The 25,205-nt window shown below is 36.0% G+C and overlaps 1 protein-coding gene across 1 annotated transcript in view; it reads left to right on the forward strand.

Annotated features, from left to right (window-relative positions):
- Nucleotides 1-25,205, forward strand: part of TLK1 (tousled like kinase 1) — a 137,282-nt gene that overhangs the window by 83,630 nt on the left and 28,447 nt on the right. The window contains exons 8-12 of the mRNA XM_024765710.1: nucleotides 572-664; nucleotides 5,169-5,279; nucleotides 5,394-5,530; nucleotides 8,618-8,806; nucleotides 23,485-23,551. Of these exons, the coding sequence (XP_024621478.1) occupies nucleotides 572-664; nucleotides 5,169-5,279; nucleotides 5,394-5,530; nucleotides 8,618-8,806; nucleotides 23,485-23,551 (597 nt within the window). The remainder of the gene's footprint in view (nucleotides 1-571; nucleotides 665-5,168; nucleotides 5,280-5,393; nucleotides 5,531-8,617; nucleotides 8,807-23,484; nucleotides 23,552-25,205) is intronic.

The raw sequence follows: 25,205 nt of genomic DNA on the forward strand, positions 1-25,205 counted from the left end.
TTTATGAATTTTGAGTACTAAGGTTTTCATTTTAATTTCATACATGTGACAGTTTTTGGATGACTGAGATTAAGGATTGAAAAAGTAGATCTTCTTGCTTGCCACTTTAGTTGTGCAGTTTATTGCCATTATACTTCTTCTTTCTGGTCATGTCCAAACTGTTGTGCGTGCATCAAAACTTCTATCTTTGGATGATCTTTAGGCCAGGATTTATAAGTACATTGCTTTCAGTCAGCAAACAGCTTGTGAAAGTTTTTGCCATGTTCAAAAGTCAGCTAGAGTTCATAGCACAAAGCAGTGCTTATATTGAATTTTAATGAAGAACATATCAATATTCTAAAAATTTAAATAATTAACCTTAAAAATTTTTCTTTTTAAGTTTATAGCACTTATGCTTCTGAAGATATTAAAACTTAAAACTGCAGTAAGACTTTTTGTGATACTCTTTACATACACACACAAACTCCAATACTTTCTTTGCTCTTTAGAATCAGAGTAAAATCTAATTTTATGTTTGCATGCAGTGATATATATATATAATGGAGTAATAACATAGCTTTCTTTCGTTTAGACTGACCTTACAATGCTGAAGTTAGCAGCATTAGAAAGTAATAAAAACCAGGACCTGGAAAAAAAGGAAGGTCGTATAGATGACTTGCTCAGGGTAAGTAAGAAGTCATGGAGGGGAAAAACTTGAGTAAATTATTTGGCAGTAGAAAAACTGGTGAGAAAATACTTACATTGTAAAAAAAACCTCTATTACTGGAAAAAAAAAATAAGCCTTTGCTTTTAGTGTAAGTACATAATTGAAAGTATCAACTATTAAACGATAAAAACTATTTTATTAGCTCTTTAAATGTAAATTGAGAAACATTTGGAGAAATAGAAGTTTATAAAATTTATTTTTACTTGATCAACTATCCTAAGACAGATATCCATTTCATGGTAGTTTTTTGTTGTTGTTGTTTTTGCGCTGTGCGGGCCTCTCACTGTTGTGGCCTCGCCCGTTGCGGAGCACAGGCTCCAGATGCGCAGGCTCAGCGGCCATGGCTCGGGGCATGGGGGATCTTCCTGGACCGGGGCACGAACCCGTGTCCCCTGCATTGGCAGGCGGACTCTCAACCACTGCGCCACCAGGGAAGCCCCCGTGGTAGTTTTAAAGTTAATTGATACTCTTATAAACCTGACTGCCATTTGACACTATACTAGAGGAAGTAACTACTGCAATTTTGTGAGATTTTTAATGGAAACTTTATAAAAAGACACATCAAAAAGTATGCCTAATAGGTGAGTAAGGGGTAAAGCAGTGGTTCTCACCCCTAGCTGCTCATTAGAATCACTGGATGGAAAGTGTGGAAGACACTTTATAAAAAGTACTGATGCTTAAACTCCACCCTGAGGGTTTCTGATTAAATTGATATGACGTAGGGCTTGGGCACTGGTGGTTTTAACGGCTAATTTAGCCAACACTGAGAACTGTTGGTATAGAAACTCAATGAAACCGTCATCCGTGATCATATAATTACTGATACCTTTGAAACATCCAGTGTGCCTTTCCTGGTCCCATCCCATTCACTCTCTTATATCCCTTTACCATTAACCACTATTCTAAATTTTGTATTTATTTATTATGCCTTATGTTTCTTTATAGTTATATTACATATATCTTATACATTCTTAACAACATATTATTTCACTTTATTTTTGAACTTTATATAAATTACAAAATTACACTGTTTGTACCATTTTGCCCTGCTTGTTTTCACTAAACATTGTATGTGGGTTTGTCATGTAATAGTTTGTTCATTTCACTGCTATATAGTAAGGCATTATATGAATATATTATAATTTATCTTTTCTGCTCTAGGTGGACATTTTATTTCTACTTTTTGCTAGTATGAACAGTTCTACTAAGAATGTTCTTATACATATCTCTGTGGCAGATGTGGAAGAATTTCTCTATGGTATATGCTTAGCAGAGACATGGCCAGAGTATAGGGCATGCATAATCTTAAACTCTACTTTATAATAGCAAATTTTTCGCAAGGTTGTTGGATCAGTTTCCATTCCACCAACAATGAGCAAGAAATAATCTTATTGCTTATTATCCTTGCCAAGGTTCATTATAATCATATTTAATTTGGGGGTTCAATTTAATGGGTGTAACAAGGTATTTGTTATTATGCATTCACTTTATTTTTTGAGCATCTTTAAAAATATTTATTAACTATTTGTATTTCTTCCGTGAAGTAAATGATCATTTTTTTTGCTCATTTTTCTTAATGGGTTCCTGTTGTTTTTTAAATTGATATCAGTTTTTTGTTGGCCATATATGTTGATTTTTCTCCCAGTGTGTGAATTATCTTTTTATTTCTTTGTACTGTCTTTTGATGATTAGATCATTTAAAATTTATATGATTAAGCATATCTTTTTATTTATAGTTTGTACCAAATTATTATCAAAAGTATACCAAAATAATTTGTTGTTTTTTTTTTTTTTTTTTGCGGTACGCGGGCCTCTCACTGTCGCGGCCTCTCCCGCCGCGGAGCACAGGCTCCAGACGCGCAGGCCCAGCAGCCATGGCTCATGGGCCCAGCCGCTCTGGGGCATGTGGGATCTTCCCGGACAGGGGCACGAACCCGCGTCCCCTGCATCGGCAGGCGGACTCTCAACCACTGCGCCACCAGGGAAGCCCTAATTTGTTGTTTTTATCCCTAATATCATAAAGATGTTCTTCTATATTTTCTTTTAAAAGTTTTATAGTCTGCTTTTTCAGTACAAGTTCTCACTGGGATTTATTTTTGGGTATAGCATGAAGTAAGGTTTCATTTTAATTTCTTTCTATGTAGAGAACCAGTTGTCCAGACCACAGAATTAAAAGTCCACTTTTTACTGCCAGCCCCACCATGCAATCTCGTTTTCATATACAAGTGGATCTATTTCTGTGTTCTGTGTTAAGTTCCATATTCTATTTTATTCCTATACTGGTACAACAGCATCTTTTTATCATTTAGCAGTTGTCTTTGGCTGTTAGTAACAGAGAACATAAACAACAGTACTTTAAATGATATACAATATTATTTTTTGAGAGTAGAACAGAAGGGGGGGGCTCCAAGTCAGAGCATGAGGGTACAGAGTCTCCTGCCCACTGAGTCACCTGCCCAAAACCGAATCCAGTTGGGGATGGAGGTGGGCCCTTCCATAGCAGGCCCAGGAGGAAATGGCGCTGGGATAACCCATGGAACACAGTGCCCCTCACTAACACACCCGAGATAGGCTTTCCTTTCCTCTGCATGCTGCTCACCTCTGTGAGGAGAAGGGTGGAGGCGCAGTCTTTCCCTGGCCCCTGGGCTAGTGAGGGAGGCTGGGTGGGGCACTGCAATTGCAGCTGCTGCTGCCATACTGACCATTCATCCCAGATGTGACTGAGGAGGGCCTGGAGCCTGTTCATCTGTCCAGATAGTGATGTGTGGTTGGGCTGTTATCCCCCTGGACAAAGCATAAGGGGCCATGGGCCTTTGAATGGAAGGTAGTAGGTTTTGTGGAAATGCCATTTAACTGGCCGTGCTTTATTTCCAGCCAGGCAGAGCCTTGCTATCAAACAGAAACAACTGGGCTGCTCAGGCCGTAGGTGTGCGGACAGGTTTCTATAAACAGCAGTACTTTAAATGAGACACAATATTATTTTTTGAGAGAAGAGCAGAAGTGGGCAGCCCAGGTGTGATGGCTTTACAGTGTCATATAGGATCTTGGCTCCTTCAGTTTTTCTGCTCTTTCACTGTTAGTTCATGGCCTTCATCTTGAAGGTCATATCAAGGTACAAAATATTTATTAGAGGCACAGTTATGATATCTGTGTTCTTAAGCAGAAAACAGGAAGAGGAAGGAAATAAAAAATGCAACAATTCTGTGTGCAGCCTTCTTGGGTATTCCACTGAACAACTTCTGCAAGGGAAGCTGGGAAATACAGTCTTTTAGCTAGACATATATCAATCCATAATAAAATGTTGGTTTTCCATTACTACGGAAGAAGGAGAGATTTGGGTGATTATAATGACTCTAGGTTTATATTAAACCTTGATGTGTGGTTGAACAAGTATCATCTCCTTTTTGGTTATTTTTGGCCCTTTGCTGTCTTAGAGAAGTGTTAGAGTCAGTTTTTCAGTTTTCACACACGTAAACAATTTGTTGGGGTTCTGTTTGAATTGCACCTAATGATAAGGGTCTGATGCTAAATTCCATTTCTGTTCCTCTGAAAGTATCTTTATTTTACCCTTTTCCTTGGAAAACAATTTTATTAGATACATACTCTTAGATTGGCAGCAGTATTTTCTCCCAGCATTTTTGATGTATTATGTCGCTGTCTTTTGGCTTCCACCATGATTGGCCTAGACCTATGGTTTTCAAAGAATGATCCCCAGACCAGAAGCATCAACATTACTAGGGAACTTATTAGAAATAAACTTTTAGCGCCTACCCTAGAGCTACTAATTCAGAAACTGGGAATGGGTTCCAGTAATCTGTGTTCCAACAAGCTCTCCAGGTTGTTCCCTGGTGACTGACTGTACTAGACTAATCAGACTCATCTTCTGAGTTTAGAGAGAAGACCCTTGCCTGAGCGTATGGCTGCCTACAAAGTTAACAAAATTTGTATTCATACGGCCAAGAAAGATGGTGAGAATATGTTAGCTGTTGGATGGGCGTCTGCAGTGTCTTGCACAAGTTTAATGGAGAAAAAAGTTTTATTAGTTACAAAAGATGGAAGAGAACTCACATTCATTTTTAAGTGTTAGACGCTTTGTATTACTATATTTCAGTTATTTTTAATTAAATGAGATAGAATGGTGTTGCTCTGTTTTAGAAATAAGAAAACTGAGCTAAGGTTCAGATTACTTGTTTGACTTAGCCCAGATTATATATCCTAGAGTGTGGATTTGAACCCATGGAGTATGGATACAAATTCCATGTACTTTTCCACCACACAGTTAAGCAGCATATAACAGTATTATTCCCATGGTAAGTAGATGTTTTAACAAAATTTTTAGAATCATATTCAAATACTTAATCTTATTAATCCCTTTATGAAATTTGTTCAAAATGTATAAATATTCTTAAATGTCTCATATACACAAATTGTAGACCTTTTTCGTCATCTACTTATGTTGTAGGCTAATTGTGATCTCAGACGGCAGATAGATGAACAACAAAAATTACTTGAAAAATACAAAGAACGATTAAATAAGTGCATATCAATGAGCAAGAAACTACTTATCGAAAAGGTAAGTTAAAAGTTCAATAAATTTTCCCTCTCCTTTCACTAGCCCCTTTTACCTTGTATGCTTTTAAAATTTAAATTAATAAAATTGAATGATGATTTTTTCTCCTTTTTTCAGAGTACACAAGAAAAACTGTCAAGCAGAGAGAAGAGTATGCAAGACAGATTACGCCTTGGGCATTTCACGACCGTTAGACATGGTGCTTCATTTACTGAACAATGGACAGATGGTTTTGCATTTCAGAATCTTGTAAAGTTAGTCACTCTTACATTTTAAAAAATTTAGTATTCCTTTGGGTTTTCATTACTTTCAGAGATTATAGATTTGGAATTATGTTCTACATCTACTCCTTACTACTCTTTGAAATCAGAATTTAATACATTTGAAAGGAACATAGAACAGGCATTACAATTTTAGCTTTAGCAGACTTCTTGATTAGTTAGCATTCTTCTGTACAGTATGATGTATTATTCTAAATATGACTTTTCCAGAACATAAACTGACCTAGCTTTTTATAGGTTAGTTGGGAGGGAAATTGTTAAAAGTTTGAACTTTCATTGGAAGATTTATATCTGTATATCTTGGGATTTTTCTGCTTAGTTCTCCCCACCGCCCCCGACCCCCATTCCCCAGTCCTTACGTCTGCACTTGCCTGCTCTCTATTCCTATGGAAAAGACACGAACATTTTCTCTGCAGCCTCAGACATAGTAACTCATAAGTCAGTTGAACTGAGCACGTGGCTTTAGCACTTCTGAGGTAAACTTTAAAATGGAGAAATCGTTGTTGCCATGTTTTCTTGAGTTCAGATGGTTGTAGCTAAGGGTAGGTTGACTGTTTATGTGTTGAGCCGGGATCTATGCTCCTCCTTTTGTTTTTTGGGGTTTTTTTTTTTAGCTGGAAAACTTTTAATAACCTTTAAAGCAAGAGTGGTGCCACCATCTAAATCAGCGTTCCCAGAGTCAGTCCAGTTAAATGGAAAATGGAGGCAAAGCTTTATTTCACATAATATCACCTAAACACTGCTGTTTCAAACACTGGTTCCCAGGACTTAAGCACAGAATGGTCTTCTCTCTATCTCCAGAATGGTCTCTCTGTCTCAGTTGATTTATCCAGCTTCTGTTCAACACAACTGTGCTGGGTGTGAGGTATACTATAATGAAGGACAGTGTCTTTATGATGGTAGGAAGTTTGGGTTTTAATTCTGTGGATAATAGGGAGCTCTTATACAGTGTTATGTGTGGTGTGTGGGGTCAGATTTGAGTTTTAGAAAGGGAGCTGGTGGTGATGTGGGAATAATATTGGAAAGAACATAGATTGTTGACAGTTCAGATGGAGAAGCATCCAAATGAAAGGTGATAAGGCATGAGCTAAAATATTAACAGTAGAAATGGAGAGTAGGAAATACAGTTGAGATAGAACTTATAATTTTCGAGTGTTTTTCTGAACTACTAAACCCAGATCTACAGTTATCCTGGTAATGAATAAAAGAGAAGTTTATATAATATAACCTTAAATATAAACTAATAATATGAATTTAAAATATAAACTCTGGCGGTTGTTAAAATTTCTCCATTGAGCTGTCAAAAAAAGTAAAATTGGAGTTTCTGGGTTGGTGAACATGTAGAGATTTGGAGAGGGTATCAGGCTCAGAGAGAGCATGGAAACTCCATGTCTTTTCCCCATACCTTGCCCTATGCATCTCTTCCATCTGGCTATTTCTGAGTTGTATCCTTTTATAATAAAGCAGTAATCTAGTTTTTAAAAAATTACTTGCATTTCTTATTACTGATAATCATCTACTGAGGGCATACTGTATGTTGTTACATATACATATTTTATATCAAGCAGTTGATATTTATCAGTATATATCAAGCTATATATCTGTGATATAACCCGAAGTAGTTGGAGGATGAGAAAAGAAATAAATAAAAATTAGTAACTTATGTGTATATATATATATTTTTTTTTTTTTTTTTTTTTTTTTTTTTTAATTGGCAGGCTGACTCTCAACCACTGTGCCACCAGGGAAGCCCAGTAGTATTATATTAATAATCTCTAAAATTAGGTCATTACTGAATAATCAGGGATTAGATATATATCCATTCCAGTAATTCTTTCCTTTCATTATTTCAGTAGGTTATTGCTGTTTATTTTCATTAATAACATCTTGATTGTACCTGAAACTAGCTTTAAAATTAATTTTTAAATAAATTGAGATTATTTATAACCACTTCAAGGAGAAAACTGGATTAAAGTCTTATTCTAACTTTGCTATTCTTGAGATTTTTCTCCACCGTTTTACTCTTTTACCTAGGTGATTCTTGATTCTGTCCCTCCTACCATGTTCTGCTACTACCTGGCTAGAACCATAGGACAAGGAAATGAATGTAAAACCAATTCTTCATCAGCAGCGTAGAAGTTCTCTAGTTCTGGTTTGAATAGGGGCGGGGGAGCAAGGAATTGAAATATTTGACTTGTTCTGAATCTGAGTATCACCACCATGTAGAGTCTTAAATTTTTTCCTAGTGTGGTGAGGTGACCTAAGCGAGAACATAATTATATTAGAACAAGCTTAAGGTGTTGTATGATGGGATGGTTTTTAAAAGCTTCAGTTGGAAGCAGTAATATTTTTACTTATATTAATTGCCTATTTTTCAAAGCCATGTAAATTTTTCTTGCTATTTTCTCTTTAAAGTGTCAAAATTCTTTCTTTCTTCCTAAATTTCTGAGGTCAATTTTTGTTTCATTTCAAAATACCACCTACCCATTCCCAAAATTTGACAGAGATACATTTAGAAAATAACACTATTAAATTCACATTTGTCTTTTGTAGGTTTTTCTTTAAACAGTAAGTAATGAGATGCATGTATAAAACCTACTCTTTAACTCTGTTCTTTTTTATTTTTTAATAGCTCATTTATTTTATTCAACAAATATTTATTGAATGCCTAGTATGTGCCAGTCACTGTGCTGGGCACTAGGGTATAAAGTAGTTGTGGTCTCTATTCTCATGGAGTGATTTAGTCTAACCAGACAAATTCTGATCAAGTGTCTGTAGGAATATTTGTTAGAAAGGAGGAGGTGGGGAGCTACAAGGTACTATGAAATTATATGTGGCAACACATCTTTTTCTAGTTCAGGGGGTTTAGGGAAGACCTTATTCAGAAATGAATGTTTCAGATGAGACGTGGACAGTGCGAAAGTGTTGGTTCACAAGGGTGGGACCATAAGGTTACAAATTTATATTATATGATTTTTCATGTTTAACTAATGTATTTTCGTGTTTTAACTGTGAAAAGTAATGGAAGGTTAATTTTCTTTTACGTTTATTTTTATGCAGGCAACAAGAATGGGTGAATCAGCAAAGGGAAGATATTGAAAGGCAAAGGAAACTTCTAGCCAAACGCAAACCTCCCACAGCTAATAATTCTCAGGCACCCTCTACCAATTCTGAACCAAAACAAAGGAAAAACAAAGCAGTGAATGGAGCAGAAAATGATCCCTTTGTTAGACCAAATTTACCACAACTGTAAGCCTGCATTTTTAATTTTCCTTTTTTTAAATTGTTGCCAGTGAGCATGAATGTTAGTAATGGATGTTATTTTTAAGTAAGTAGTAAAAATCATTATGGCCAGGAAGGAAGGCAGTATTGAAAAAATTTGCTTCTAAAATAATAATAAGCCCCCAATCTGAATTCTACCTAAGTGGAGATTTACTAATCCTCTTTTAAAATGAAGACTTAGGTAGCTAAGAAGAGGCTGGAATCCACTTTTTCTTCCATGTCTGAATGATAGAGTCAGTTATCAGTATTGATTATTCCAATTCAACATTCCTATTAGTGTTCCTTTTTCTGAGAATGTTAAGTAATCTCAACCTATGAAAGCAGCTCATTCAGAGGTTATAGGTATTGTTTTTCCCCTTTCTGCTTCTCTTTGTTTTCTAGGTTTTCTGCTCTAATGATGAATTACTTTTTATAATTCAAAAGTCAAAGACATTTAAAAAAATTATGTGTTTATCATAGGAAATTCAGAAAATATGAAAGAACATAATGAAACAGTACAGACCTTGATCCTGTCCCACAGAAAACAGCATTGTTAGAATTTCAGTGTTTAGATGCAACCTAATTTATATAATTTTTCTGTTCTATAAGACCTCATATAAGTTTATGTGAGTAGAAAACACATACACACACCCTCTGTTTTATATTTAATATGTTTCTCCTTTGTTGAGAAATAATGTTTCATCTATGCTTTGAAGCCCATCCCCTGCTACATCAGGGACCTCTTCTACTGATACCTCCTTTATTTTACATCTTCAACCTTTTGCTCTCTACTGGTTCCTTCCTTTCAGAAAACAAAACAAAACAAAAAAATTCTCCCTCAGTTTAAATCCCTCCAGTCTCCATATTCTGTCATCTTTATAACTAGGTTTTCTTGAAAGACTTGCCTGTGCTTGCAGTCTCTTCTTCCTCACTTTCCAAATTGCTCCTTTCTTAACTGAAATTGTTCTTTGAAAGATTATTTCCTTGATGCTAAATACCATAGACATTTGAGTCTTTAACTTGGCAGCATTGGATATTGTTGACTTTTTCCCAAAAGGCTCTTTCTTGCCTTAGTTTTTGAAATAACCTGTTCTCCTGACTTTCATTTTTACTCATCTGGCTACATCTTCTCAGTCTCTTCTTCGGACATCATTTACCTTACCAATTTGTAAAATGTAGGATTTTAAGAGTCTGTCCTAGGCCATCTTACTTCTTACTCTATGTATTCTCCTTGAGTATTAGCTACTCCTAGGGTTTCAGTTAGCATGTATATCCTGCTGACATCCAAACTTCTGTCTCCAGCCCACTTTCCTCTCTTGAGTATCATCAAATGTCTGTATCTCAATCTTGAATGTCATATCCTTGCTTAGTTGATATTGGTACTTAAATGCCTCACGAGAGCCTTTAATGCAGCCTGTTCAAAACTGTATTTATTAAACACACAAAATAAAAACTGTGTTTATCTTTATCGTTCCCATTTCAGTCCCCCCGACACCCCCTTTTTCTCTCTCTCTCCACACATACACCGCACGCACACACGCACACCCCTTGCCACCTCCCGTGTTTTTCCAATTAGTACCTGGTACCGCCATCCTCGCAGTTCCACGTGCCAGAATTCTGGTTGTCACTCACAGCTTTTTGATCAAGATTCCATTTATTTTTCTTAATCCATTTTCATTTTATTTTCCATTAATAAACAGGTGATGATAATCTTATATTTTGAAGTCTAAAACGTACTTCCTTAAGCCTTTCCTAATTTTTGGAGGGGTTGTTGTAAGTTGGAATTAAATCCTTTGGCTCTTGATATTAAAAAATGACAACAAACGATTTACTTTTCATAAATTAGTAAATTTGTTGCTTTAAAAAGCGTAGATGGGTAGATGAGCAATTATACAGGAGAAAGTGTATGTTAGCTTAACTCCACCCCTGTAGACACCCAATCTTCTAGAGCTCAAATGCGTCCCCTGCCGCCTCTTACTTGGGTTCTCTCTCCCCACCCCGACCCACCCCATCACCTTTCAGCTTTGGTCTAGGCCTTGAATCCATTTTCAACTTGTAGTCAGAATCTCTTTTTCCAAAATAAAAATATGGTCCTTTCTTTTTCTTCCTTGTAAACCTGACATAGCTCTCCATTGCTTGAGTGATATCATCCAAAAAGCGCTTCTGACCTCTGTAGCCTCATCTTTTGGCATTGACCAGTGCCTCCCACTCACCACTTAGTTTGTTTGTTTTGGGTTTTTTTTACAACAGGTTTTTATTAGCTATCTATTTTAGACATATTAGTGTATATATGTACACCACCAAGTTTTAAACTCGAACCCATTGTCTTGATTTCTGCTCATCTTTAAAATCCCATACTAGATATTTCCTCCTCTTGAGAGCTTTTCCTTGATCCTTGAAGGATAGGAGTTAATTAGCACTTCGCGGTATTGCCATAGTGCCCTCTGTGTATTCAGTCACAGCGTCATCATTCACTCAGTTAATGACACTAGAAACACCTTAGATGTTTGCCTTTCCCTTGTTCTCTGTGTCTATTTCCATAACATTTTTGTATCTGTCAGTCTTCATTACCACTATCTTACTATAGGACCGCATCTCTCTTTTTTTTTTTTAAACTTAAATTACTGTTTGTTACATATCTCATCATGTCATTTTCATGTTTAACCTCCTTCACTGGCCTTCAAGATAAAATTCACTCTCATGAAAACCCTTTATAGGCCTTCTTTTTTCTCTCATTCTCCAATGTCTGCCCTATGCATCCTATATTAAACTCAGGTTTCTATCTAAATGGACTATGCTCTCTTGTTTCTGTGCTTTTGTACATCTTGTTCCTTGCCTTTCTTTACCTGTCTCACTTTCCATTTATCATTAAAGTCTTGCCTCCAGTGCCAATTCCCATAGGAAATCCTCTGTGACCTTTTTCCTTCCCAGTTTCTTTCCCATTTCCCCTCAAGTTAGGTGCCTTTTGTACATGCCTGTCAATATTGTAACATTTATCTCACTGTTTTATCTCTATACTCCCAATATCTAATCCAGTTCCTGGCATATGGAAAGTGGTCAGTAAATACTAAATTACAGTACATAAGCATTTGATTGAATTTCATTTTCTCCTTCAGAAGGCCATTTTGTCTAGTTTGCCACAGGTATTTTGCTTCCGACTTGTCTTCTAGGGTGCTAACAGCCCTAACTATAGTTTATTAGTCATAGACTTGTCTCATTGCCATCCCATTTTATTGCATGTGTTGACTTCGAACTTACACTGCTGTCTGTTCCTGGAGTGGCAAATGAAGTAATACTACATGGCAGTTAGATTGCATCCTTATACAAATATAGATTTAAATAGGGAAAAAAGCCACAGAAGCACTTTGATTCATATATATTAATTTGATTTTAGCAGCCATACTTTGCAACTGTCTTCTGAAAAATTCTTTTGAATCCCTGTTTGTGCAGAACATCTAGCATAGTTATTAGAATAGAGATCATGAATTTTTCATTATTTTTCTATCAAGAAATTAATATAGAAAATAAAGTCACTACTGTGTAGTGGTTAGCATTTTAAGCTCTGTAGTCAGACAGATATGGAATCCAGCCCTGACTCTTCCAGGTTGTTTTTTTGGTAAGCTGTTTTACTTCTTAGAGCCTCCATTTCCTTGTGAAAGTACCTACATCATAATGTTCAAAGGATGATATGAGGTGATGCTTATAAAGTACTTGCATGGTTCCTGGCTCTTAACTAATTTTTAACTACCAGCAAGATTCAGTCTAGTTTTTTAGGTAGTAATTTCTCATTTTAGTCACAAAGACTTACTATTCAGAGTAAATAGTTGCACAGCTAGTATTAGCTGTGGATAATGTCTAAATGATCCTTGCTTGAATTGTATATTATTAATACATGTTAATCACGATTTTGACTTCATGTTAAATATGTTTTAAATTGTTTTGATTTTATCTGTATATTTTGTGTTTCACGGAGGATGATTGCAAAGTAAACAATATTTTACCTTATATTTTATATGAGTGAAGTTTTAGAGGTCACTCTTTTCTCATTTAAAGCTTAAATTTTAACTCAAGATTATATTTTATATAGCATGAAGTTCTTATTTGATTGCTTGCTTGTTTCTGGTAGTTAACATAACTGACTTTTTTAAAGTAATAAGATGTATTTTTAGAGCACTTTTAGTTTACAACGAAATTGAGCAGAAAGTATGGTTTCCATATACCTGCTGTCCCCACATGTGCACAACCTCTCCCGCGATCAACATATCCTGCACCAGAGTGGTACATGTGTTACCATTGATGACTCTACATTGACACAGCATTGACACCCAAACTGTAGTGTACATTGGGATTCACTTTTGGTGTTGTATATTCTCTGGGTTTTTACAAATGTGTAATTGATGTTTTAAAAATCCTGTCTGGGGCTTCCCTGGTGGCGCAGTGGTTGAGAGTCCGCCTGCTGCTGATGCAGGGGACACGGGTTCGTGCCCCGGTCCGGGAAAAAAATCCTGTCTGAAAAAATCTTTCATTGGTGAATTTAATCCATTTTAATTTCATGTATTTACTTATTTATTAGGGCTTAAATCTCATCTTTCTTCTCATGCTTTCTATTTATCCTGCCTAGTCTCTGTCCTTTTTTCTTACCTTTTCTTGGATTGCTTAGTTTTTGTTTATTTGATTCTTTTTCTGTATTAGAAGTATGTTGTGTTTATATACATACATATATATACACACACACCCCTACCTAAAGGCATTGTCTTGTATAGTCAGTGTTCATCTAAACTTTACCTATGTATTTATCACTGTTTTGTTCTTCATTTATCCTACATCTCTGATTTTACCTCAAGTAAGATCTTTTTGCCTAAGAATACCCTTTAGAAATTTCCTTTTAGTGTGGGTCTGTTGGTAGTGATGTCTTTCAGTTTTTGTTGGTCTGAAAATAACTATTTTGCCTTCATTCTTGAAATATTTTTACTGGTTTTATTTATTTATTTATTTTAAAAATTCATTTATTTTGGCTGCACCGGGTCTTAGTTGGGGCATGCGGGATCTTTAGTTGCAGCATGGGGACTCTTAGTTGCGACATGCAGACTCTTAATCGTGGCATGCAGACTCTCAGCTGTGGCATGCAAACTCTGTAGTTGCGGCATGCATGCAGGATCTAGTTCCCTGACCAGGGATTGAACCCGGGGCCCCTACATTGGGAGTGCAGCATCTTACCAACTGGACCACCAGGGAAGTACCTTTACTGGTTTTAGAATTTTAGGTTGGTAGTTATTTGAAGATATTATTTTACTGACTTAAATTATTACTATTGACAAGTCAGCTGACTCTGTAGAAAGACAATCTTGAATGGAGCAAAAGCAGTGTTTAGAGATTAGATAACTGAGCATATTTTAAAACAGATGAGCAAGATCAGTCTATAGATTCATGAAGGCCAGAGAATTCCAAGTAGGATGAATATAAAGAAATACCCAGACACATGATAATGAAATTTCAGAAAATCAAGGCAAAGAGAAATTCTCAAAAGCAGCCAAAGGGGGAAAAAATATATTAGAAATAAAAGTTAAGAAAGAAAACATTCTAGGCAAATATCAACTGAAAGAAAGCTGTATTATATCAGACACAGTAAGTAAAATTTAAAGCAAAAAAAATTACAGGAAATAAGGTGATTGTTTCATAACTATAAAAGTTTAAAAATCACTAGGAACATACAATAATTCTAAATTTGTGTGCATAGTAACATACCCTCAAGACAGATAAAAAATTGACAGTACTTTTAGGAGATATGGACAGATCCACAGATTATAATGGGAGATTTCAACACACACATGTCTTAGTAATAGAACAAGTAGATAAAAATAAAACAGAACATATAGTGTGGGTATAGAAAAATTCAGTGGGATTGACAGACTTGACCTAATGAATATGTAACCTCCTAACATTTGCAAAATGTATCTTCTTTTTAAATGTGGACTTTTATAAAAATTGACCATGTTGGGTCATAAAGCAGGTCTCAGCAAATTTCAGAGGATTGAAAGAGTTTATGTAAGACTGACATTGTTTCTTCCTTAAATGTTCAGTAGAACTCATGGGTGAAACTTAAAGGATTGGAATCGTGTGGAATATGTTCTCTGACCACGGTGGAATTAAACTAGAAATCAGAAACAAAAAAGATAGTGCAAAAGTCTCAGTGGAAATGAGAAGATATTTTTAGATGAATGATAGTGATACACAGCAAAAATTTGTGAGATAAATCTGAAACAATATCTAGAGGGAAATTTATAGCCTTATATACATATATAGGAAAAGAAGAAAGACTAAGACTTTATAAACTGAACATCTATTTCAGTAAGTCAGAAGATGAGCAGAATTAAAGAAGGAGGAGAAGAAAGAAAAGAGCAGAAATTTTGATACAGGAAACAAAGATACAATATAGAGAATCAACCAATCCAAAAAAGGTGTGTGGGGTTTTTTTGTGGGTGAGGGGGACTAATAAAATTGGAAACAAGAAAGAGAGAAAAGACAACCATTATCAGGAATGAAAAAAGGAATGTTGCTACAGAGCCTACAGGTATTTTAAAGGAAAACAAAATATTGTAAACGACTTAAATTTAAAATTTTTGTGAAATGGATAAATTTCTAGAAAGATACAACTTAACAAAATTGACACTTGAAGAAACAAATAGTTCTGTAACTGTTAAAGAAATCTAACCTGTAATTAAAATCTTTGATCATAGAAAACTCCAGGTACAGAGGACTTCATCTATGAATTCTACCAACCATTTAAGGAAGAAATAGTGCTAATCTTTTAAAAACTTTTGAAGAGCAGCTAAGGCAGAAACACGTCCAACTTATTTTATGTAGGCCAGCACAGTCGTCTCAAAATTCAAGAAAGACTGTACAAGGAAGGAAAGTTGTAGTCTAATATCGCTTATAAAAGTAAATGCAGGACTTCCCTGGTGGCGCAGTGGTTAGGAATCCACTTGCCAGTGCAGGGGACACGGATTCGATCCCTGGTCCGGGAAGATCCCACATGCTGTGGAGCAACTAAGCTCGTGCACCACAACTACTGAGCCTATGCTCTAGAGGCCACGAGCCACAACTACTGAGCCCGCGAGCCACAACTGCTGAAACCTATGTGCCTAGAGCCTGTGCTCCGTGACAAGAGAAGCCACTGCAGTGAGGAGCCCGTGCACCACAACGGAGAGTAGCCCCCGCTCGTTGCAACTGGAGAAAGCCTGCGCGCAGCAGCGAAGACCCAATGCAGCCAAAAATAAATAAATTTTAAAATAAATAAATTTTTTTTAAAAGTAAATGCAAAAATATTAAATAAAATATTAGCATCCCAACAGATAATATATAAAAATGATAATTTATCAAGACCAAGTTTGATTTGTTTCAGGTATGCTAGGTTGGTTTAATATAAGAAAAATCAATGTAATTTTCTACATAAAGAAAAAGATTATATGATCATCTTAATAGATGCCAAAATATATAAAATTCAGCATTGATCTGTCTTTAAACTCTTAGCAAACACTAGAAGATAAGTTCTTTAATCTGCAGTATACATTGGCTTTTCTTTTTGCTTGCACGTCTACATGCTGTGCTTCTGGGTCACCATGCCCCTGTGTGCCCTCTTTCTTCCTCCTGGCTTCTTTCTGCTGCTCCTGTTTAACCAGGCTCAGAGGTTACCTCTTCTGTGCCTTCTCCCAGCTTCCTTCAGATAAAAATTTTTTTTCTTTACACTGTGTACTCATAGCTGTATTATCCACCATAGTCACCTTTTAAGGTCAGCTAATTAGCAATATTAATCCCATTTGATCCTTGGCCTTTAAACATATTCACAAGTCCCGAGGATTAGGATGTGGCATTTTTGGAAAGTCATTATTCTACCTATACAATCTGCCCTCTGACCCAAGATGCACATCTTTCCCACATGCAAAATCCATTTGTCCTATCTGCAAAGTCTCAACCTCATTACAGCCTTCATTCCACATCTAAAAATCTTATCTAAATCTCATTAATTTAAACATTCTAAATCTCATTATCTAAATCAGTTATGAGTAAGACTGTGTATAATCCACGCTGAGAACAATTCCTCTTAATCTGTGAACCTCAAGAAACAAGTTAACTCTTCTCAAAATACAGTGATGGAGACAGGCATAGGTTAAGAGTTAGAGACATTTTCCGTTCAAACAGAAAAATATTAAAGGTGTCACTGATCCCAAGCAGTTTCAAAATCCATCCCGGCAAACTCTGATTTCAAGTTCTGGTAATAATTTTTCTGTAGCATGTGGCTCTGCAAGTTTCTGTCCTCTGAGTGTTTTCATGAAGATTTCTTTTTCATGAAGGTTAACATGTATTTGTTGCTGAGTAGCTTTTTCAACCAGTTTCTTGTTTATAGAGTTTTGAGTGTTTGGCAGCCTTTCATTTTGTACTCTCTGTCCCTTAAAATCCAAGCTGGTAGTGTTTCTGCTGGTATAAAGTTCCCAAGAATCTTGTGGATCTTTCATGTATGACACAAGGATTCACTCCATTAGACAAGAGGATCCTCTATGATTCTTTTCTAGATAATTTCATCGCTATTTTTGGCTTCTGCAGAGAAGGCTAAGAGGATCTACGAGTCACCCACTTCATCTTTTTAAAGACTGTTTATGTGATGAATACTCCGACTTCTCTGGAGTATTAGCAAAAGGTTGTCCAGACATCCTTCTTTTTAAGAGCAGCTTTGACCATGAATCTCAATTTTGGTGTATTTTGTACTCTGAATAAGATGAGAATTTCTTAAAACATTAAATCCTGGGGGGTTTTTTGGCTGAACATTTCTTCCCTTTGATTTATCTCTTTCATCTTACATTTTAATATAAACAGTGAGAAGAAACCAGTCCACACCTTCAACACTCTATTTGGAAATTTCCTAAGTTCATTTCTTACATGTTTGGCTTTCTGCATAACTATAGGATACAGTTTTGCTAAGCTTTCTTTCATAATAACAAGGATTCCTCCAGTTTTCAGAACATGTTTCTCATTTCCTTCTGAGTTCTCACCAGTGGCACCTCTACTATCTACTGACGGTCCATTCATGACAATTTAGGTGTTCTCTAAGGCTGTTTGTGTTTTCCATACAATGCTCCTTGTGGAATTCCTTGCATCCTCACTTGGCAGAGTTGTTAACATTCGTATTTCTGCTAGTAGTCCGTTCAAGGCAGTCTAAGGTTATTTTTAAATCATGCCCCTCAAAAATTCTCCTAGCCTCTTGCCCACTGCCCAATTCCAAAGCCACTTCCATATTTTTAGGTGTTTATTATCGGAACATCCCATTTCCAGGTACCAAGATCTGTAGTAGTTTCCTACTGCTGCTGTAACAAATTACCACAAATTCAGTGAGTTCAAACAACACTAATTTATTACCTTACAGTTTTGGAGATCACAAATCCAAAATGGGTCTCCCTGGGCTAAAGTCAGGGTGTTGTCAGGGCTGTGTTACTCTAGAAGAGAATGCATCTTCTTGCTGTTTCCAGCTTCTAGAGGCCCTGCCCATATTGCTTGGTTCGTGATCCCCTTCCATCTGCAAGCCAGCAGTAGCAAGTCAAGTCTTTCTCATGTTATGTCACTGTGATTCTGAGATGTCTGCCCTTCTCTCTGCACTTAAGGCCTCTTGTAATTACATCCCCAAAGGGTAATCCAGAATAAATCCCTATTTCATTTATTTATTTAAAGATTTTTTTGATGTGGACCATTTTTAAAGTCTTTATTTGAATTTGTTACAATGTTGCTTCTGTTTTATGTTTTGGCTTTTTGGCCACGAGGCATGTGGGATCTTAGCTCCCCGACCAGGGATTGAACCCGCACCCCCTGTATTGGAAGGTGAAGTCTTAACCACTGGACCACCAGGGAAGTCCCTAAATCCCTATTTTAAAGTCAGCTAATTAGCAACTTTAATTCCATCTGCTACTTTAATTCTCCTTTGTTGTGTAACTTAGTGTACTCACATGTCCAAGGATTAGGATGTGGACATCTTTATGGGGCCATTACTCTACACACCACACTGGCACTTGGTGTAAGTCGTTAGTTCTCAATTCAGTTTTTATTCTATTGTGAATATTGGGCTCTTCAGAAGCAGACTAGTTTCATCCTTCCCACACACCCCCGTTTCTTTTCCCCAGTGATACTTAAAAAAAAAAAATTTTTGAGGTGAAATTTGCATAACATACAAGTAGCCACTTAAAAGCATATACAGGGACTTCCCTGGTGGTGCAGTGGTTAAGAATCCACCTGCCAATACAGGGGACCCGGGTTCAAGCCCTAGTCCGGGAAGATCCCTCATGCCGCAGAGCAGCTAAGCCCGTGCGCCACAAATATTGAGCCTGCACTCTAGAGCCTGCGTGCCACAACTACTGAGCCCGCGTGCCACAACTACTGAAGTCCATGTGCCCTAGAGCCTGTGCTCTGCAACAAGAGAAGCCGCCGTATTGAGAAGCCCGCGCATCGCAATGAAGAGTAACCCTGCTTGCCGAAACTAGAGAAAGCCCGCACACAGCAACAAAGACCCAACACAGCCAATAAATAAATAAATAAATAAATTTATTAAAAAAAAAAAAAAGCACATACCGTTCAGTGGCATTTGGTGCGTTCACAGTGTTACGCAACCACAACCTCCCTTTAGTTTCAAAACACTTTATTCACCCAGAACACCTAATGCGCATTAATTAATCACTCCCCATGCCTCCCTCCCTACATCCTCCTGGTAACAAATAATCTGCTTTCTCTATGTTTGTTTTCTCTATGTCTGTTTGCCTCTTCTGGATACTTCATTAAAAAGAATCATACAGTATGTGTCTATCCTTATGGCAGTACCACACTCTTTTGATGAATATAACTTTTTTTTTTTTTTTCCGGCATGCGGGCTGCTCCGGACGCGCAGGCTCAACGGCCATGGCTCATGGGCCTAGCCGTTCCACGGCATGTGTGATCTTCCCAGACTGGGGCACAAGCCCCTGTCCCCTGCATTGGCAGGCGGACTCTCAACCATTGTGCCACCAGGGAAGCCCTGATGAATATAACTTTGTTTTAATTTTTGAAATAGGAAGTGTAAGTCCTCTAACTTTTTCTTTTTCAATATTGCTTTGTCTGTTTGAGGACCTTTGCATTTCCATATGAATTTAAGAATCAGCTTTCCCATTTTAGTAAAATGGGTGATGTGTGTATTTTGATCAGGATTACATTGGGTCTGTGGATCACTTTGGGGAGGATTGCCCTCTTAACAATAGTAGGTCTTCTAATTCATGAACACAGAAGTCCTTTCATTTAATTAGTATGCTTTCATTTCTTTAGCAATATTTTGTAGTTTTTAGTGTGCAGGTCACTTCCTGAGTTAAATTTATTCCTACGTATTTTATTCTTTTGGATTCTATTATAAATTGAATTGTATTCTTAATATCTTTTTTAGATTGTTCAATTGCTGGTGTATACAAACACATCTGATTTTTTAAAAATAATTTTATTTATTTATTTATTGGGCTGGGTTGGGTCTTCATTGCTGCGCGCGGGCTTTCTCTAGTTGCTGCGAGCGGAGGGTACTCTGTTTCAGTGCGCAGGCTTCTCATTGTGGCTTCTTTTGTTGCGGAGTATGGGCTCTAGGCATGCGGGCTTCAGTAGTTGTGGTATGCGGGCTCAGTAGTTGTGGCTTGGGGGCTCTAGAGCACAGGCTCAGTAGTTGTGGCGAACGGGCTTAGTTGCTCTGCGGCATGCGGGATCTTCCCAGACCAGAGATCGAACCTGTGTCCCCTGCATTGGCAGGTGGATTCTTAACCACTGCACCACCAGGGAAGTCCCTAGGTTATTTTTAGATATCCATGATCGCAAAATGGTAAGAGTCACTGCCCAAGAAAGTCAATAGTATTTAATATTTAATTTAATAGTATTTAGACAGTATTTAAATAGTCAGTATTTAATACTGTCTATGAAATCTGCTTATTTATGCTTTAAAACCAAGCAGAGAGAAATTAACATATATATACATTTTTTTCTTTGCTGTTTATTTGAAGTTTTATAGTAGTAATAATCAAAATGCAGTAAGGAAATAGCAGAGTTCTTCTGCTGCTGCTGCTGAAAGTTACCGTTAACCTTTAGTGAGAATTGTATGTTTCATATTAGGATTAGACCTATAAAATAATGCTCTGAGGTCAAAGCTTTTGAACTCAATGAAGTATTTGTGTGCATTTGCTTTAGCTATAGGGATGTGGACTATTTATATTTGAACCACAGTACAAACATATTAACAACTGGAACTAGTAAATAGCAAATATGCATTACATTATATACTACAAGATTAACCAAACAGTATTCAACAAACTAAGTTATCATGGAGTTAATTGACATTGATTTATTATTAACTCAGAAGAAAAGTAGCTATTGAAAACTACTACCAACTCAAGACAACAAAATATCTTCCCTCCAAATTGCAGAAATTCCCAGCCATCTGTGTGTGTAGTAGCTGTACAGTTTTGCATGGTAGCCAAACTTCTTAGTAGAATACAGTATCAAAAATTTTAGGAAACTAAATTAGTCATATGAATTTTAATTTATGAATACTAAATTTAGCTATACTTTAACTCAGTAAAAACCAAAGTATAGAATTGTATTTTATTCCTGTATAGAAGCAAACAGAATATTTACATATTTTAAAAAAATTAGTTCTGAGCCCATCCTATGTTCTACCAGTGGGCCTAAAACCATATTTTAAGAATAGGAAGTTATGATATTCTTATACAGGTGATTTCCATTGGTGGCATATATGCCAATCCAGAAGCTATTTGCCAAAATTCCTATGGCTTTACTTTACTGGGCTAGTTGAGATATTATCAATTTTAGTTTCCAAACCTCATTTTTTAAAAATGTCACCTTACCCCCTTCTTCTTTCATTCCATCTGCATGAATGTTTCACATTCACAATGCAACATTTAGTTCTCTGAATTTAAGCAGCCGCTGCAACTATACAGCTATATTCAGTATAATAAAATCCAGTGATTGTGTTAACCTAAGACTGGGTAGAGAGGTTTAATTTTAAGTGTTTACTTCTTCACTCTTAAGATATTTCTAATGGAATGCTAACTGAATTTCTTGGAGGTTTTTTATTGTTTCATTTGAATACCCTTTCTTGAGAATTAGTAAATTTAATTAGCATCTAGCTAAAGGGAAATAGCATTTATACTGAATGTTGCTGAGGGACCTGCACCAAGCGTAAATAAGTCATACTTGGGTTAGGAGCTTAACCAAATACACCCAGAACACATAAGTAAACAAACAAGGGCTTGAATGTGATAGATAAAAGCAATTTTTTCAGTACTGGTGTATGAAATGGCAGTTGTTTTGTTGTTGAGTGGTTTTTTTTCTCTTCCTTTCACTTTAATGATACAGAATCATTTTTTCTTAGGAAGGAAATGTTATAATATGTATATGTCTTGTTATGGTTCTACATACATTAAACTACAGTTGAACCCTGAACAACATGAGGGTTGGGGCTCCACCCCTCCCACAGTTGAAAATTGAGCGCATAACTTTACAGCTGGCCTCTGTCTGCAGTTCCGCATCCACAGATTCAGCCAGCTACAGATCATGTAGTACTGTAATATGTATTTATTTTTAAAAATCTTAGTATAAGTGGACCTGCATGGTTCAAACCCTTGTTGTTCAAGGGTTAGCTGCAATTATTTTTCAAATTTATATAGGAATATTTGAAATTAATAATAAAACAACCATAAAGTACTTTCAAGTCTTATGTCTGTTTATATTTATTAATAATTTGATGGTTTGACTATAGTTTTAGCATCCCTATATCTCAGTTATTCACTAGCACATTGGAGGCAGAGAAGGGAAAAATGTCTTAGTTTCTTTCTTTCTTTTTTTAAACCAGCACCCAAATTGGACTGATTCCCTTTGTAGTGATTTCCCAGTACTCTTAAAGTGAAGTGAAATTCTTTGCTTGGCCTAAAAGTCCATACAGAAGCTGCCCCCCTGCTTTACGTCTTTTGCTGACAGCATCTTTGACTATGTTCTGATACTTGCATTTTTTCCTCTCCTCATATATCAACCTGTTTCCATCTTAGTGTCTTTGTACTTGCTTTAGCCTATGTCTAGAACATACTCCCCTAGGTCCTTTTTGATATTTAGATCAAGATTACCCCCCTAAAACTCAGTGCAAGTTAGTGTAATACAGTCATTATCACACCACCCTTTCTAATTTTCTTCATAACAGTTACTGTTATTTGGGATTATTTTATTTCTGGACTAAATTGTTTCTCTTCTGCTTTCTTACCCCCATTATGGAGTGTAAGTTCAAACCAGAGTGTAAGGAGAAACTGTCCTTTTCATTGTATCCTTAAGATCTAAATTCTAGAATATCACTTGATTCGTGGCACTCATTAAATGGTTGTTGAATTTATGAATCAGTCAATTGTTCCATCTGTAAGTATTAGATGTATTCTGAAGAATACCTTCAATAAGATGTATTCTGAGGAATGCTTTTGGCTTATGTATTTTGGGCTGAAAGTTGTCAACATTTTAGTATTTCCATTTGATTAATTTTATCTTATTTTTTGTTGGTTGTTAATAAGAAATAATAAGTGTTAATCTTAATATCTAGAATTACAATTCCATTTTGACAGGTTGACTTTGGCAGAATATCATGAACAGGAAGAAATTTTCAAACTTAGACTAGGACATCTCAAAAAGGTATGTGAAGCATATGCTGGATTTTTAGTTTACCAGAGGTTGTGGAAAGTTGTGTTATAAGTTTCGTATTGAAGAAGTCAAAACTTGAGAGAGAAAGCACTTAAATTAAAAACTTTGGACCAAAAAGGAGGGGCATTAAAGTTGCATTTTTATGCTGAATATATTAAAATAACATTCCTTTACCTTGTGGCAACTTACAGACATTTGAGATGCTGATGATACTATGTCCCTGTAATGGAGGAATGATTCCTGGCCAGACCTCCAGGTTCTTACAATTACTCTGTTAGATGTTATCTTTTTGTTAAAAAATGCTTCATATTTAAGATGAAATGTAAGATTCCATATTGTTTGTGTCCATTTCATAATAAATTGAAATAAGTATAAATTAATAACAAACATGTTTCTTTGGCTTAACTTTGAAGATATTGAATGCTCAATTAAATGTTTCAATTAAAATATGTACATTGGCAAATTTAGAAGAACCTGATCATCAGTAATAATATGAAGTGATATAATTTAGAAAAACATTGTTATATGTTATTAGTAAATTTATATAATGTGTAGCTTTGTACTTATTTGTAAACTCTGAAATTGTAATCAGTTCATTGTTTTTTAGTTCAAACCACTTAAAGAAATAATAGAGTAGGTTTTCCCCCTCAAAATGAAGTTACCGACAGATATAAAATTCTTTGCCTTTGATCCAATTTTTAAATTCTGCTTTCTGCTTGTCACATTACTTACGTTTCTTTAATAGGCTGAATAATAGCTAAACCTGAGTTAGTGAACTAATTGAAGATAGTGTCTATGAAGTCATCTCCCTGGGGTAGGGTAAGGTAGGTCAGAGAAGCCCATTCTTGCAGCAGCTACCATCTCACTATAGATGTTTTTGTTTTTGGAATGTTATCACCATGCTTTAGATCCCTGCCATTTAACTACGGGGAAAAGAAAAAAATTATATTTTGTGTACATATGTATGTGTGTATATGTATATACACATATATATATATGTGTAATTTGTGTTAGTGTTCTTTACTATGTCATATCTGTCTATTCCCCTGCTCAGAAAAGTTTCAACCTAAACTACTTGAACAGTAAATTGTAAAATGATTTATTCTGCTCTGTTTTGTTTTTGTATTCTATTGTAATTATTGACATTTCTCTTGCTCTTTGGTGTAAGTAGGCAACTTCAGTCTGTTTTGTATCCGATTGAGTTGTAATGGGACTACGGAAGGGAAGAGGGGATTTTGTAGTTCATAATTAGTACAAGTATTTGTCTGCCCACTTAAGCTATTTTAATAATAAATTCATAGAGACCTGTGTTTGATGTCCCATATAAAGATTTATCAATTATTTTCTAACCAGCCTGTCATGATAATGGGATACTAAAGAATATAATTAACTGGAGGGTTATTATTTTCACATAATAGTAAATTTCAAGTTACTCTTTCTAATGATGAGATTTTACATGTTTTATTTTATGAAAACTTATAAAATCTGAAATTGTAAAGCAGTTAAATTAGGAATCAGCTATTTGTATTACAAAAACACTTAAAAGGATTCAGAGGAGGGTTTGTTTTTGTTTTTGGTTGGTGGGTGGTTGGTTGATTTTAAAGCTTTCCTGGTACATTGAAAATATTTCATTTCTCTGAAACCC

This window comes from Neophocaena asiaeorientalis, unplaced genomic scaffold, assembly GCF_003031525.2.
Source record: "Neophocaena asiaeorientalis asiaeorientalis breed wild unplaced genomic scaffold, Neophocaena_asiaeorientalis_V1.1 scaffold721, whole genome shotgun sequence".
Taxonomy (NCBI): Eukaryota; Metazoa; Chordata; class Mammalia; order Artiodactyla; family Phocoenidae; genus Neophocaena; species Neophocaena asiaeorientalis.